The sequence below is a fragment of the Melitaea cinxia genome, chromosome 5 (genome assembly GCF_905220565.1).
Source record: "Melitaea cinxia chromosome 5, ilMelCinx1.1, whole genome shotgun sequence".
Taxonomy (NCBI): Eukaryota; Metazoa; Arthropoda; class Insecta; order Lepidoptera; family Nymphalidae; genus Melitaea; species Melitaea cinxia.
Window position 1 is genome coordinate 12,391,079 of NC_059398.1, and position 18,190 is coordinate 12,409,268.

Genomic DNA, 18,190 nt, shown 5'->3' on the forward strand with positions numbered 1-18,190 from the left:
TAAAGTTTACCCTTCAGATAATTTAATAATAGGTTTTATCAACAGAAGGTAAAACAGACTTTTAGCTCCTATTTCACCACAGCTAATAAGGAACAACCTTTACATAAATAATTTACAGCCAGTAATATCCGACAGATAAACAGTTTGAAGGTCGTAAAGAAATAGACATACACAAATAAAATAGAGATTAATTCTGAGGATGAGGAATATAACATAAATTTCTGTTTATTGAATTTTCGTTATTAGAAATCGGAAAACAGGTCCTAAATATATGAGCAAAGGATACACATGAAGCTAATTATGTCTCACATTCGTTTTTTTATATGTACATATAATAACAAGACATTACCATAGCTTAAAGACGCCTGTAACACAAGAAGTATCGCGATTGCGTTGCCGACAAAAGGTGATCTGGTCACCTTACTCACTACAGGAACACAATACTGCTTGAAATCAGTATTATCAGTTGTGATCTTTTGTAAGGTTGCGAGGTATATTCCCAGTCGGGCTGCTCCAGATTTTGAGCAGAATACTTTCTGCTGTGCCCTACCTCAGTTAGTAGTCGTTTGTACCGTTAGCTCGTTTGTTTGAATATTTGGTTTTGACAAAAACAGTATGCAACGAATTAGACAACAGGTGAACTAATTTTACATATTATACATAATTTAGACAAAGCCGCGAGCACAGCTGGTGATTAAATTAAATACTCCAATTGAGTACGGCATGCGTTTGCAATACACAAACCATTAATCTACTACGGAAGGGCTTTCAGTTACGGACCACAAATTAATTACATTACACAACTACGAGATTATGTAATGAATCAACCTTTTTTTGTATAAAAGATTAATCAGCTCGATTGAAAAAAAAAAAACAATTTATGTTTTTACAAAAAAAAAAATATTGTTATGTAATATCGTTGAATGACAAATCAAATGATAAACTGCGAGTTATTATTTATTTATAATTGTAATGGTTTTGCGTCTGCCTTGATTTTTATTTACCTTTAGCTACTGGAAGATATTTTCATATTTTCGTTGTACTATAATAATGTTTCGAACAGCCTAAGCATAACGATTTGAAACAAAAACTTTTCATTTTGTAAGGAATAATATGTTTAGAGTGATTCACTATAAATTGGGTTATATATAAGAAATTCAGAGAAGAATTTCAGCCTTAATGTCATTCCTAATTTGAAGCCTCAGCGCTAGAAGTGAAATGCACGTGTTGCATTCTCTATACCACTATTCTATTCATCGATTATTTATTTAAGGAACGTTGAAAGGAAAAAAAAAACATTTAAAGATTTCAAACAAAACCGACGGTCTTTAGTTTTCTTTATGTATGTTTAAATAGTATTTAAGAAAACAGAATAGCAATACTTACACTATTGTTTAGTTTCATAAATTTAAATTAATTTTAACATGTAACAATTTTTTTTTTGTTCTGGAAAAAAATATTTTTTTATTATTATTGTTTGTTAATTCCTTTTATATTGTTATTTCTTACACAGTATATATAAAAATATTACATCATTAGGTGTTGAATAGGTATTAAGCGACTAAATATGAACATCATATAATTTTCAACTTTAGAGAATTTACATATGTGAATAGTCAATTAATAGGACACTTTATTCATCTAAGCAATGCTACTAATTTTTTAATCTTAACAAAAGGGCACATAATTTTTATCAATAAATAAATAATTTTGTTTTAAATGAGTTATGATAGGTTATATACATGGACCATCCATAACGCAAATGACAATTTATTAACCTAATGCATGAACTAACATTAATGAGATACAAAACACTGCATTGTTTATTTATAATTTATTATTAACGATCTATTATAACAAATGACCAGCAATTGTTATAGCGAAAACGCGATTTCGTTTGTATTCAAAACAAAAATTAACAATGCACTAGCGAATAGATGACAATAATTTGTAACACATTCAAATTTGAATAGCACATTTCGAAAATTGTTTGTCATGAGTCGGGCGTCACGAAATAATTACGTAGAGTTACATAAATATTGAATAGGTAATGCACAGAGGATATTTCAATTAATAACATTTGCCGTTCACGTGAGGGTATTTGTTTTGCGGTTCAATTATAATGAAGTTACTGATAACAAACTGTCTGTGATAGCAATAAGCTAAATAGGTAATAACAAACAGAGAATAATAGTACAATTAGACGGACAGAAATTTATGAATCTAATTTATATTTTGCCCTATTATTCAGAGATAGCGATGAGGTTCTAGCGAGGAAAAAATCTTAGTATCAATCATATTTAACGTTTTTAGCATTCGTGAGAAAATTAATGGTGGGGAATTTATGCGGTCAAATCACCTCCGCCGTTTTCAAACATTTTCTTTGTTTTCTTTGAATGTGTCGAGATTATATTTTATAGCCGAATATAAAACTTTTTCTTTTCTTCCAAACTGAATTTATTGCGTGATACTGAATTAACAATTATACAACAGACTTGCGGTTTTTTTTTGTTGTTTTTTTTTATTACTTTTGATTTCATAAACAATGCTAAAACATATATCATATCAAATAAACATAGCCTTCAATATTCAAATAGCTTGTATCAATCAATTAATTTTTAGTGAATAATGTGTAATTACTATCGTTAATTCTATTTAATAACGTAGAAATAGTTAAATTATTATTAGAAAGAGCTATAAGAATAATTTGTAATTGCTTTGAATACAAATAAAATGAACACATATTTTCTAATATTGCTTATTGTATATCTCTTAGCTGGTGTCAGGATTTTGCATGGGGTTAATTTTTGTGTTAGTAGTTTATAAATCTAATGACAGTCAGTTACATTTTGCTAGTATTCTGCTGAGCTTCATCCGCATAGACAATAAGATTTTGACTTTTCTGTTGCATTCCGGTAAAACATAACCTACTCAATGTTAACGTGTTATCCTGGTGGAGGAATTTTTAGAATCGGTTGTACTTTTTAATCGACTACAAAAAAGGAGGATGTTACTCAATTCGAACGTATATATTTTTTAATTTTATCCATTACTTAAAAAAATAAATAAAATAAAATTATGTTTTTTTATTATCTAACATCTTTATTATTAGTATAGACAAGTCTTACATTTATCGCATCAGCTGATATCTCGATATCAGGTAAATTTAAATCTTATATATAAAATTCTCGTATCACAATGTTAGTTACCATATTCCTCCGAAACGGCTATACCGATTTTTCTGAAATTTCGTGTGCATATTGGGTAGGTCTGAGAATCGGCCACAACATTTATTTTTCGTACCCCATGGGGGGGGGGGTATCAAGGAGGTTAACAACATATATGACAAAACAACGTTTGCGGGGTCAGCTAGTTATTCTATAAAATATGATTAGTGCTGGAAATAGATTTTCAAATATAATATCCCCAAAAATGTCAAGAGAGAAAATAAAATACATACTTTGAGGTCTTAAAGACATATATATATCTTTTTCTTACGTTTGTCCTATTTATTACTAAGTGTGTATTCTGGCTTTCAGCCAAAATTCACCTTGACCACACCACCATTTATTGAATCAACTCTTTTCTTTTGACTGTACTCTGCTATCAGTTCCTTCAAAGATCTTATATATATGTTTATTTGGATAATTCTATATTGATTATAATCTGTGTGCAAGTAGTATTTAATTATAACTAGCTGCCCAGACAGACTTCGTTCTCTCAAAAGTTAATAGTAATTTTTATTTTTATGTATATTAAAACCTTTCGGAACATAAAAAAAGAAATCTGCCGAATTAATCGAGTCATTTGATTCAGCCATCGAGTTATGCGCTTAGCAACATTCTTTTTATTTATAAATTTTTTTATTTACATAGATTATTGTTCATTACGTATATACATTAGCGTTTTAACATGTTAATTACATATTAAGTGTTATTACGGAAAACTTAAATTATTCAGTATATGTCATAAGCATATATGAAACCAATTTCGTGTAGAAATATTTTAACATACCTTAAAAAAATAAAAATATATAAATTTATAAATATTTCATTTTAATTGTTAGTAGTTCGGTAAGACATATATTTATTAAAAATATAATAGTAAAAAGGTAAAGTATCATATGCCATAAAAACTATTGCATTATTTTAAAAGCAACTCTCGGTGAATAATTATCACATAATGGTAATCAATAATATTGAATATCGACATGGATTGTAATTATTAACTAAGTACACATTGGCCTCTATCGCGGTATCCTTGTTCTCATTTGGTAAACAATTCCCGATGCAGACGGTAAACAAATAATAACATACAATGAATTATTGAGCTTGTTATACTGACAAATGTGAATATATGCGTAATTAGTTTCGAAGTTAATTGTATATTACGTTATCATATGAAGATATGAAGCGCATGTGACAGGGAAGTCAGAGGAAGTATGACGTCAATGCTTATACTAACCTTAGAACAAGAAAAGCAATAGAAGTTCGTAAAAAATAAAAACACCCATGACATGACATGACATGACCCATGACAAATTTTATTTCTATAGATAAATAACCAAGTACCGTCTCGTTAAATACTTTTGTATAATGTGATTGAGATTACCTATACCTATACATTAGAATTATTATAAATGGTAATATTATTAATATTAAATGATGACTATGTCAATCCTGATGTAGTATTTCCAATGTGTTTTATGTTCTGAGACGGAGCCAAACTTCCATCTAATACAGACACAAGTTGCGTTTCTATACTTCGATAGTTAGTTGGTAATAAACAAACATGGTGTGTGTTGAAGCCGATAAGCGCCTGTCGCAACATGCAACTACAGTCGAATCTCCGTTTCTCATGCTACGTTTGGGCCTATTATACAAGTACAGCGTTGTATATTATATACATATAACTTTATTGTTATAGAATTATAAGATTATTTTAAAATCATTGTTTTTTGCCGTACGTACTTACGATAATATTATCATTTTAAGAGTGTAATAATATTTCTGTTAACATTTTTTTTGTACATTAATGTAATAGAATAAAAAAAAAAAAAAAAACTAAATTGTTTCCGTGTAAAACAAATTTTATCCAAGCAATTTTTGTTCCCGTGGTTATTATGTTATAATAACTTCTTGGGCGGTGACTGATGATAACGTGAGTAGATTGTACCCTATTACAGAAGGCTTGGCTATTGTCTTTTGTTTATGTCAGGTCACAAAATGCAGTGAGGCGGAGCAACGATGAGATTAGGCCATCTAAATTCGGGCTTAAATTTTAATCGGTGTTTAAGGCTTACCTAACGGAGACACTATATCGCTGCTTTATGTACCAGTTTTGGCAGTAGTATCTTACTTGCGCGCCAGGGCTTTACCACGGAAGGGCTTTATCATACCATCTCTTAAACTATCCAATCATCGCATTGTGAGAAAATAATAAACTTAATTTATTTTCTGTCCCTCTCTTGCACATGAATATTATTTAAGGGGTTTACGAATACTTGTTGCTTATTACTGATCAATGAAACGCCCAGCAGTGTCTTCGGTGCGACAATGCCAGCCCTGCAGTCACCAACCCGCCTGCTGAGTTTGGTAACTATGGGCAACGCACACGAGTTCACGCCATTTTTGCCCGAAATTGTCGAGCTCTATGTCCAGCAGTGGACTGCTATAGGCTGAAGTGATGAAGCAGTCACTTCATTCTTTTTCTTTTTTTAGTCGTTTCTGCTGTCTTTTAGTCCAGCTGATATTGTATTCTCACAATATGATGGTTAATATTATAGAGTGTAACTTGTTTTGCTGCATTTATTTAAAAACTAATGAGTATCCTAGCCAAAAAAATCATATGTGACCTTTGTGTTTATTTCGTCGTACATGTTATTTGCGAAATTTAACACACAATTGGCGTAAATAAAAGTTAGTGAATCTAAAAGTAATTGAACTGAAAATGTACAGAAAGTCTAATACAATATCAAGTTCTATTTAATTCAATGCCAAGAAAGTTATTGGTTGCAGTTAGTTTTAATATAAAAATCGAACACCACTCTACTTTTATACAATTTTAATAGAGAAATGAGAGAAATTGTGTTTTAAAAATGCTAACAGGAATCGTGATGAGCTAGACGCGTTATTTTTCACTTGGCTTTATTTTTACGCGAAGCTACATCGACGGCCAGCATCGAACGGGATTCTAATCAATTTAATTTATCAGGGTTCCCCGGAGGCGGCCATTCACTTCATTTAATGCGCGTATTTTGCGGCAGGGCTGATTGTTTTGAACCATTCAGCTGTACGGTCCATTTAGATTAATTATGGGATTACTTAATTTCGTTGTGAATTATGTATTAAGTTATCGCGTTACCGAGATGAAACATCATAATTCTGTTTTAAAAAAATTAAAAAAACGATACGGGTGATCTGTTAATTATTTTATTTTTGTTTTTGAAACTTAATATATTTGCTGAGACAATTTTTTGAGAGCGCATGAATCAAAAATTAAAGATAAGTAAAAAGCTTATTAAAAATGTTTATAGAAATCAAAATCTTAAGGATTCGACGAAATAATTTAATAATGTGTGTTAAGTGTATGTGTATGGTTATTATTACAGCCTATACAGTCCACTGCTGGACACAGGCCTCCACAAATTCGTGCCAAAAATGGCGTAAACTCATGTGTTTTGCCCATAGTCACCACGCTGGGCAGGCGGGTTGGTGACCGCAGTACTGGCTTTGTCGCACCGAAGACGCTGCTGCCCGTCTTCGGCCTGTGTATTTCAAAGCCAGCAGTTGGATGGTTATCCCGCCATCGGTCGGTTTCTTAAGTTCCAAGGTGGTTGTGGAACCTTGTTATCCCTTAGTCGCCTCTTACGACACCCACGGGAAGAGAGGGGGTGGCTAAATTCTTTAGTGCCGTAGCCACACAGCACAGTATTATATTACAGTGTATGGTTAATTGTTTTAATATTTATTATAAATTTATTGTAACTTCTAGACCTATGCTGACGCTAGACCATTTCCTTTGCCCTAAGGTTTCCTGGAGGAGATCGATTTTTAGCGATAATGGCGCCCTTTGTATTTAATGATATATTGTTAAAATATTTCTAACTTTGCTATGTGCTATTTCTGTTTTTGGTGTACAATAAAGTTTATTTTTATTATTATTATTATTATTAAATTATTCATTTACTTATTATACCTTTTCCTTTTGTAATTTGAACAGAAATAAGCATTTTTAATAATTGAAGACAATTTCAGCTTCCGTTAGTTATTTCATTGTTTATTAAAAATACTATCAATCCTAGTAGGATGTTTGTCGTCTTAGATTATTTTTCGAAGTAATAGGTTGGAGAAAAGTGTTTTCATATTTTCTAGTAAAAGTTTCTTTTTGGTTATATTATTCGTAACCGACTGGTTTTGATACCATGAAAAAGTGACATTTTAAAAATGACTTTAGAAAGTTTAAAACATTTTAACGCCACTTTTCAACTGTTTTTCTGTTCGCCTAAATGAGTGAATCCAATGAAGAAATGCGACTCAAGCGCCATAAAAAATAGTGACGTTTATAGACCTCTTGACCTATTTTAAAAATAGCACAAAATTGGTTAAAGATACATTTCACTCTCGTTGCCCAGTTAGTGATAAACGCGACGACATTTTTGAAAAAGTGGAGCTAGAGCGATATTTGAGTAGTTATGACATAGCTGAAGATAATTGACGATAAAACAGTTTGACTCATTTGAAAAAGATACAAAAAAAGTCGATATATAAGTGTCATATGAACTCACTGAAAGAAATCTGAGGACCGTATACTCATTTGCGATTCCCTCTTAAGACGTATTGACATTGAACCATTTTTAAAGAGATTGGTCATTGGTGAAGAAAAGTGGATCACCTACGATAAGAATGTACGAAAAATATCGTAGTCAAAGGTCGGTCAAGCTGCACAGACTATCGTCAAACCCAGGTTGACACGCAATAAGGTGATGTTGAATGTATGGTGGGATTGGTAAGGCATCATTCATTATGAGCTTTTACTGCAAGGCAAAACAATCGATTCGGATTTTTACTGTCAACAGCTGATGAGACATAAGGAAGAAATTGAGAATAAGAGGCCACAATCGATCAACAGAAAAGGTGTGGTCTTTCATCACGACAACGCCTGACCACATTCGTCTTAGCCACTCAACAAAAATTGAGTTAGTTTGACTGGGAAATCTTAAATGAATCCACCTTATGGCCACGATCTTGCATCCTCAGATTGCTGTTTGTTTCGATCTCTTTAGAATTCTTTAGGTAGGGTAAAGTTAACATCAAGAGGGGACTGTCAAAACTACTTATTTTCACTTTTTAACCGACTTCCAAAAAAGGAGGAGGTTCTCAATTCGGCTGTATTTTTTTTATGTATGTTACATCAGAACTTTTGACCGGGTGGACCGATTTCGACAATTTTTTTTTATCGAAAGGTGGTGTGTGTCAATTGGACCCATTTAAATTTATTTGAGATCTAGCAACTACTTTTCGAGTTATATCTAATAATGCGTTTTTACTTAACGCTTGTTTCGTCGACCTACGTTGTATTAAACCGCATAACTTTCTACTGGATGTACCGATTTTGATTATTCTTTTTTTGTTGGAAAGGGGATATCCCTAGTTTGGTACCATGATAAGAAAACCAGGATCTGATGATGGAATCCCAGAGAAATCGAGAGAACTCTCGAAAATTCGCAATAACTTTTTACTGGGTGTACCGTTTTTGATAATTTTTAATTTAATCAAAAGCTGATGTTTATCATGTGGTCACCTTTAAACTTTATCGAGATCTGATTACTACTTTTTGAGTAATCTTTGATAACACGTAGTTACTTGACTATTTTTTCGTCGATCTACGTTGTATTACTTGTCGATGTAATTGAAGTCGGTTTTTTTTTCGTTTGTCTGCAAACACAATTATTTAATGAGAAGTCCCAAAATTTGTACAGAACGGAATCCACTACCTTCCAGATGGCGGCAAGTTATCGAACATAATGGTACATAATACATATTTTTAATTAATGTAAATAAATTTTGTAAAATCTTACCTTGAATTTCTATACAAAAAAGGAAAAAAATCCCCGACTTAATAAGTATTATTTATAAAATTGATCAAAACCTCAAACACGAACAAAAAATATAAATACATAAAAACAAATATGTCACCCTTCAAGCTGAGCCACGGTCATAAGAAATATTAATTATCATCATCAAGATTAAATAAGAAAGATGGCAATCGAAGACCGAAGAGAGGGTAGAATTACGACAGCAGCAGCATTTGTCTCAGCAACTAATAAAGGAGACAATATTGCATTCGATACGTATAAATGTGCGAGCAACATTTGGGGCGTGATATTAATTCCGCCAGTAATTGCTATCGGTTTCCACCCGGGGCTGCAGCCATGAGCCATGAATACAGGAGTTACCGCTATTTGTTCCTGACGTTGCGGTTTAGGGTACCTCGACCCCGTCCTATATTTATTTTCTTCGAGTTTTGTCCAAACGGAATAGCCCTGTGGGTTATAAGGATGATTTCAATAGTTCCAGTTGGATTATTGATAACCCTTATAGGTAATTAAACCGTTGTGGTGTTGGCGTAACATACACACGCTTTCTATAATGAAACATGTCGGGCTCAGAGATTATTTATTTATTAAATGTGTCAGAAATATCCTAATTTTATATCAACAACTAAATAATCAAAAATCGCACATATGCAAGTTTGATTTACACATTCAGATAGTTTACTATAGTCACTAAGGAAATATGTTATACGCAAAAGTCTAGTTTTACCGTCTCTACTTCGACGTTTGAATCGTTTAATCTTAGTGATTTTTTTAACAGATAGTATATAATGTATATTACCGTTTAGAATTTAAAAAAAGATACGGTATTTTATTATACTTTCTCGATCTTCTTTTAATGGAGTAACTTTTTAAACGTACTGCTGATAATGATGAGAAAGAATGTTTTTGTAACCACTTCGTGTCACGTTTCACAGAAAATTAGTATTTTTTATATTTAATGATAAAATGTTTGGCAATACTCGTACCAAAAAGACCAATTTAACGACATTCTGACAGCATTAATTTATATATTTAGGAGTAAACACAGAACTGGACAGTAACGATGTTGACGAGGTTAAAACCACTGGTCTCTTTAACTGTCTGCAGCCAAGTCTGAATAAATAAAGAAAAACATGAAATACGGGAAGAACGATAGATGAAAGGAAAACTCCTTGAAAATTAATAAATAAAATAAATAAATTATAAATAAAGTTATATACATATATTAATTTGTGTTTATACAAACATTTATTTCCGAACTGCTTGTTAGTCCTCCTCCTCACCATGCCTCGGAAAGCACGTTAAGCTGTCGATCCCGTCGTTATCATGTACACCGGTTAGCGATCATTACTCATAGTAGGGAATATCTCCGCCAACCCGCATTGGAGCAGCGTGGTGGATTAAGCTCTAATTCTTCTCCTACATGGGTTAAGAAGCCTATGCCCAGCAGTGGAATATTACAGGCTGAAGCACATAGCGTTGGTTGTATTTTTTGTTGCTTGACGTAGATAATTACATTCTCGTGCTGTTTAATAACCGTAGAAGACTGAAAAACTACAAATTTTGTTTTAACTATTTCAACAATATCATTTTAAAGTGATATAATTATGATATGCCATGTTGCTACGGCATCAAATAAACCCCCTCTCTTCCCTTGGGTGTCGTACGAGGGGACTAAGGGAAAACACAGTTCCACTAGCACCTTGGAACTTAAAAAGCCGACCGATGGCGGGATAACCATCCAACTGCTGGCTTTGAAATACATAGGCCGAAGACGGGCAGCAGCGTCTTAGGTGCGACAAAGCCAGCGCTGCAGTCACCAACCCGCCTGCCCAGCGTGGTGACTACGGGCAACACATATGAGTTCGCACCATTTTTGGCGCAAAGTTGTGGAGGCCTATGTCTAGCAGTGGACTGCAATAGGCTGAAATAATGATGATGATGAATTATGATACAACATTAAAAACAAAGTGAAATTAATCGATGTAATGAAATAATTGTCGTTCATAAAAATAAAATCAGTTCAAATTTTCTCGAAGTTCTACTTCTTCTCTGTTATACAACTCTAGAACTTTCGAAGCAAAATTACGTCAAGTTATTCAAGTCCATATAAAGTAGCCGTTGTAAGCGGAATACTTCCACGTACAAATTTTAACACATGAATTTTGCTGGTATAGAGCCAAGAGATAGGCATAATATCCGCATTTTTAGATAGCAACGTGAACTGCACGTCGAATTTTTTTGTCCAATTAGGAATACAAAATTCGCCTCATATATTCAGGCTATTAAAAAAATTAAATGAAAAGGAGTATTATCGACTAATGTTTTTTTTTATTAAAAAAAAAAATAAAACTAAAATTCTTATACATTACACAAGGCGTCTTAAATATACCTACTGTATTTTCAAACGTTAAATAAGATATAAAGGTTACTAAATGGTAAATGTAAAACTGGAAAATTGAAAATAGATTTGAGGTACGTCCTAAAAATATGGGCCAGAACAACCAATGAATGAGCTTTTTTTCCCAGTTGCGCCTTACAGAAGAGCATAGCTAAATAATACAACATTCAAGTAGTATCAAGTTTCTGTGGTGTGTTATGCTGTCGGAGATTTTTTGGGTAGGCTGTGGTGACAGTAGAGGTAGGGTAGATAATGCTCTAGTGATACACCTAAAGTTATAGGCCCTGGCGACCATTAATATACCTAATAGACCGTAAATTGTTTGCCTACCTGGTTAATAACCACAAAAAAATTACAAGTTTTGTCAGATTAATTTGTTTCTAACCGACAAAGAAAAAGTCAATCAAAATTTAGAAGACAAAGAAGATTGTAACATTCGTATTGACAACAAAAAATCAATTTACTACTTATCAATAGCATTTGCCTCATTACAAAATTTATGTTCAGAAATATGCTAATAATGTTTTTAACCAACAAGAAGTTGGGTACTATCAACTTTCTTTCGGCCTACATCTACATATTTTTCATCTACACTTAGAAATAAGTATCAATTACCTATTTACGGTTTCAATTTTGTAGTAAAACATAAAAAGTAAACGATTTTTTTAACACAAAGTAACTTTTCTAGTCAAACAAATTCTACACTTACAAGCCATTTTCCCTGTTTTGTTAGAAAACTTAGTTGTTTCGTGCAGGAATAAAATAAGGCATCGTCTCCTTAAAGATAAGTAGGACGTAACTCCATTCGGCAAAAGGCCTCTCAACATCACGGTAGTGTAGTGCTACCAAGTTGAAGAGACCTGCCACGTTTCTTGTATCGGCAAAAGATTGGAAGAAATAGGGGTTAGCAAGAGGATGCGGTGGGTCGATTATTAGTGGTCGTGTTATACACAGTCAGCTCGATGTGTGAACGGAGGTCCTCGTTATTTTCAATTTCCATATACGAGCGCCCATACTATAGTACGTTCTCGTCTACAAGTATGAGGGTGTATTAAGCCATGAATCTTATAAAGACTCGAGTAGATTTAATACGCTTAGGAAAATATATTTTTTTACTTATTTTTCGAGCATCATTTAAATTTCTGTATAGGAATAATTGTAAACGACGCTGTATTTATAATAAAGCAGGAAAAGAAAATTGAATTATGTGTTATATTTTTAAAAAGGTTAGATCATAAAAAGCATAATAAGCCACACCAATAATCCTATTACGAAATTCATTTTTATTTCATGTTGTATTAAATTTATAATGGAAGATGGTGTTATTATAACACGTTTCTGGCAGTATCGTCGGCACGGCACTTACCGCGAGGTAGCGGGGGTAGGATACAACGAGAAAATTGTATTTCCATTTTTACAATTTCAATTTAGTATTAATTCGAGTCCAGAGCCGAGTCGGGCGCGCCGCCACATGTAAAATATGGATCGGCTAAGTGAAATTAAAATGCTCTATAAATTGTGATTTTTGCAAGTCCTAAAGTGGAGATGGCTTTTTATTATTTATCGCCAAGCGCCTGTCGGCCGACGTCGACTTACTGAAAATCACTGTTATTATTCAATTTACTTGTTTAAAGTTTTACTTTGACACTAGTTTTCATTTTTAAGACTATAAAGAACTTCCACGTCTTTCGCGAAAAAAAAAGGTCTCGAGAAAGGATGAGCATTTTATATAACATTGCTATTTTAGTAAGTCCGAAAGTATTAATAACTTTTTCGATGTTATATTAAGAACGAAATTAAAATAGCGTAGCTATTTTGTTTAAATAACACTTATATTGTTAATTATCTTATATATACTTTTGTAACAACGATTACTGAGTAACCGTAATATTTAATTAACCTTAACAATTAATTTATAGAACCTACTAAAAACGGATTTAGAAAACAGAAGTAAGAAGTCAGTTATTACACTGCAGCTGGAGTATGCGATGGCCTTATGGAATCCGCTTACTTTAATAGATCTATTGAGAAAGTACAAAAAAAAAAATGGCGAATTCACTTTAGATGTTATCGTAAACATAGTAAAGTAAATATAAGCTGCTAAGTCTAGGCGGGTGCAGCTTGAGGTTATGCGTTTTGACATTTGTATTAACAAATATTTATGACTGTGTAGATTTGGTAAAAAAAAAACATGTGTACCGTTACGGGTCCATATGCGTCCATTACGCTTTAAGGCTTTATTTATAATTCTAAGAGATCAAACTAACGCAGGAACTCAATACCATTTATATCGCATGCTTGAAACTTATTATAAAACATTTTATTTTCTAACGTTTATAGGAAGCAGTTCAGTTTATATCTAATATATAAAATTCTCGTGTAGCGGTGTTCGTAGTTAAACTCCTCCGAAACAAATTTTGAAATAAATTTTGTGTGCATATTAGGTAGGTCTGAGAATCGAACAACATCTATTTTTCATTCCCTTAAATATTAAGGGTAGTCCACCCCTATTTTTTTTTTAATTTTTAGATAAATTATTAATTTTTTATTTTATTATGATTTGGCATTGAAAAATACATACAACCTTAAATTTTCACCCTTCTACCACAAACCATACATATTTTTAAATAGCGCTTAGTGGCAAGACAACGTTTGCCGAGTCAGCTAGTATATATCTATATAGAACATGTAGTTAATATTCTTTCTAAAAATTAAATAAACAAAATAAACATTTAATGAGAATCCTTTGTAAGTTGAGGCATTCTACCATATCCTATTTTGCATGAATTTATCTTTAAAATTATTAATATCTTATTTTGTTATTTCTGCTGTGTGTTTACGACAGTATAGAATATAGCCACCCCCTCTCTTCCCGTGGGTGCCGTAAGAAGCGACTAAGGGATAACATACTTCCACTACCACCTTGGAACTTAAAAAGCCGAACGCGCGAACTTGTGGAGGCCTATGTCAAGCAGTAAACTGCGAAAGGCTGAACAGATTTTGTTATTTCGTATTATATTATGTACTCAACAACATTAAATATGTATGAAGTGCACACTAACTAAATTAATAACAAATCAACTTGTCACCAGTCACACGCAACCGAAACGGGTTTCACACGGTTGCAACGGGTTTCACAACTATCGTAACATGCTTTTGATTAATAAGTAACCGTATAGCGTAGTAATTATATAGCGTTTTTTAGATCCACTGTATATTACAACTTTGTTAAAGTGGTAGTAATGTTAAATTATAAAAAAAAAGTATAAAACGTGAATATTATTCATGACTACTTTTTAAAATAGTGAATTAGATGGTTTATGAGTACTTATTATTCATTTGTAGTAAAATTTAATAAATTTTCTGGATATTTTTTTTTTTAAATTAATATTATTATATTTAATCCGTGTGTTATAAAATAGTTTTACACATCGATATCAATGTTTTTAAAATTCCAAGAGAGCAAACTAACGCAGTCAATAATGTCAATATAACAAACCTGAAACTTGTGTGGTACTAGCCGCACCTCGGTTTACCCTTATTGGACACTGCTTCACTTGTTTGTATCAAAGCGTGATATTTTATACCCTATAACCTTCCGCAATAAGATGAATTAGTAAGGAATTCATTTATTATTATCATGCAGTATTTCAACAATATAATATTAAAAGTGCAATTAACTTATGAAACAGTTTGGGTTATAACAAAAATTATAGAGTCCGTAAGCAACAACGTCGTTTTTATTGTTCCTAACTTTTCTAATGTTGGCTTTATGAACAAATAAGCAAATAATTGCTTTATGATTTTAGTACATATCAGAAAAAATTAATACTCTATATTTTATATACTTTATATGATTTAATAATGTATTTACAAAACTACAATTATATAAGGCGCAGATCCAACTCCTTCCATTTGATCGTGTTCAACGCCGAGTGGCTCGAATCGTCGGCGACAAGATTCTCTCCGATCTGCTCGATTCTTAGGCGTGCTGGGCTCTGTGTAGAGATGTCGGATCACTCTGCATCTTCTACCGTATCTACCCCGGGGAGTGTTCTGAGGAATTGTTCGGACTAATACCTACAGCGGAATTCCACCACCGGACATCGCGTCAAAATTCCAAATTTCACCTACATCACCACGATGTCCGGAGGTCTACGACAGCTCGATTTTTGCGCCATTTCCTGCCATGTACGACCACTTATGGAACCAGCTGCGCCTACGGTATTTCCGATCTGATACGACCTAGGGACCTTCAAAAAAGAGTATATTCCTATTTGAAAGGCCGGCAACGCGCCTGCTAATTTTCTGATTTAGCGGGTGTCTGTGGATGTTGTTTTCACTTACCACCAGGTGAGTCAACTGTCCGTTTGTCCCCTATTCTATAAAAAAAAAAAAAAAAAAAACTACTAAACAAACTACAAATTTCACTATAGTTTAGCTATCCGCTTCATATTTTTCTCTACTATTACAATTATATTATAATATATAAGCTGCGCACATATTACGAAGAATCGAACTTCAAATTAATAACTATCGTAGCACTGGCCGAAGTACGTATTACTTAACTTAATTGAGAATCTAAAGAGCGATCTTATATGGAGGCCAGAGACAATCAATGTGTCCAACATCGACGGACTACTTTGTTATCTTATAAATTGTCTGGTCTTATATCGAATAAAGCGCTTAATGTTAATTATCAGTTAAGAGGAAGAGAAAACCGATTAGTTAGCTTACGTACAACTGCTAGTAATATATTTGGTTCAATAAAAGGGTATATAGTATAGGGTATATAGTACAGAACATAAATGAGAAAAGGTTTCTTTTCGTATGTATTTATGGATTATGGGTGAAAAAATCCCCCCTTAATGAATCAAAGATTTACTGAAGTCGGTTTTAATAACGGAAACAAGTTTCGTCGATAGTAGTTTGTTTTATGATATTTGCAAGAAATATATTTGTTTGTTTTCTGTCCTTATTATAAGATGTCGGTGTATAAAGAATATTTTATAAAATGTATGTAATTCTGTAACTTGAAATTGAAAATTCTTCTTGTTCCAGGGGCTTTGGGTTTATCACATTCGGCGACCCCGCTAGCGTAGACAAAGTTTTAGCGCAAGCAACACACGAATTAGATGGTAAAAAGGTAAGAACTTTTCATATCTTGTTTCGCTTAACACAAAATCTTTTGCTAAGTTAAAATAAGTTTTAAGGCAATATTACATAGATACATATATTTGAGACGAAGGTAAAATTTTAACAGAAATCTTGTTATACCGCGTAAGAATCAAATCAAATATAAATACCAAGTTTGGAACTAGAAATTTCATTAAAGGTCTGATAAGAACGCAAGCTCTGTGTTACTAGGTAGTTATATGATACTAGGGAATGGTTGCAGCTACGCTCGCGTATAAGTTCATTACATTTACAAAATGGGGTAAAGTAATACTTACTTTTATATAACAATAATTTAGGTCCTTTTCATATACCAAATTTCTAATTCAACATTTGAACGCTAGAATCATCAGAATGCTTGCAGAGATTGCTTTCGATTAGACTTTATTTCGTTTATTTTATTATTAATATTATTCTCCCGTTCGTACTTTCAAACCATTCAATATAACTATCTATCACTAATATGGTGTCACCATCGTGCCTCGGAGAGCACGTTAAGTTGTCGGTCCCGGTTGATATCATATACACGTGATAGCGATCGTTACTCATGGTAGGGAATATATTCGCCAACCCGCAGTGGAGCAGTGTAGTGGATGAAGATACGAACCTTATCCTACATAGAGAAACAGGGCTATGCCCAGCAGCGGGATATTACAAGCTGAATCGAAAAAAAAAAAAATTGAGTTCACCCCCATGACGTAGTATATCTACTCATATAATGTCAAATTTCAAGCTCGTAGAACAAAAAATGAAGGATATTCGTAAAAACTTGTGAGAGCTCTTTAGATCTTTTTAATCTGGCACTATAAAAAAACCGGTCTTCTTGGACGTTTACTAACTATTAACTACTTTTCTGTCATGTTTCAAGTTCATAGTACAAAGCATGAAGGACTTTTATTAAAACATTTAAGAGCCCTTATATGTCTCCTAATTGCAGCCTTGTCGCGAAATCCGTTCATGGTGGTTGTCTACTAACTATTAACTATATATACCTATCCCTGCTAAATTTCAAGTTTGTAGCAAAAAAAAAGGAAGGACGCTTGTACAAACTTGTAGACATATTTAGTGCGGCTTTAACGCAAAATACGTTTTTAGAGGACTTTTACTAACTTTTAACTATCTTATCATCAAATTTCGAGTTTATAGTACCAAACATGAAGGACTTTCATAACAAATTGTAAGAGCCTTAAAATCCCTCTAATCCGACCCTATCTAAAAATCCATTTTTAGTGGACGTTTGCTAACTAACTCTAAACTACCTCCTTGTCAAATTTCATCTTTATGCGTCCAGCGGTTTTTGATATTTCCTGATGAGAAAATGACCTCACGATTTTATATATATATACTAACTGTGCTCGCTACTTAACCCACGTGGAATAGTGACTTTACGTGTTCAACGTGATTCTTTAAATTGCCATAACTTTTTTTATTTTAGAGCCAATTGACATGAAACAAACACTTATGTTTTTATATCACTAGGTCGGCAAACAAGCGTACGGCTTACCTGATGGTAAGAG

At 32.9% G+C, this 18,190-nt stretch overlaps 1 protein-coding gene across 3 annotated transcripts in view; it reads left to right on the plus strand.

Moving 5' to 3' along the window:
* The window catches only part of LOC123653619 (RNA-binding protein Musashi homolog Rbp6), a 540,105-nt gene that overhangs the window by 258,415 nt on the left and 263,500 nt on the right, over positions 1–18,190 (plus strand). For all 3 annotated transcript variants that reach the window (XM_045589614.1, XM_045589616.1, XM_045589613.1), the window contains exon 4: positions 16,560–16,644. In XM_045589614.1, the coding sequence (XP_045445570.1) occupies positions 16,560–16,644 (85 nt within the window). The remainder of the gene's footprint in view (positions 1–16,559; positions 16,645–18,190) is intronic.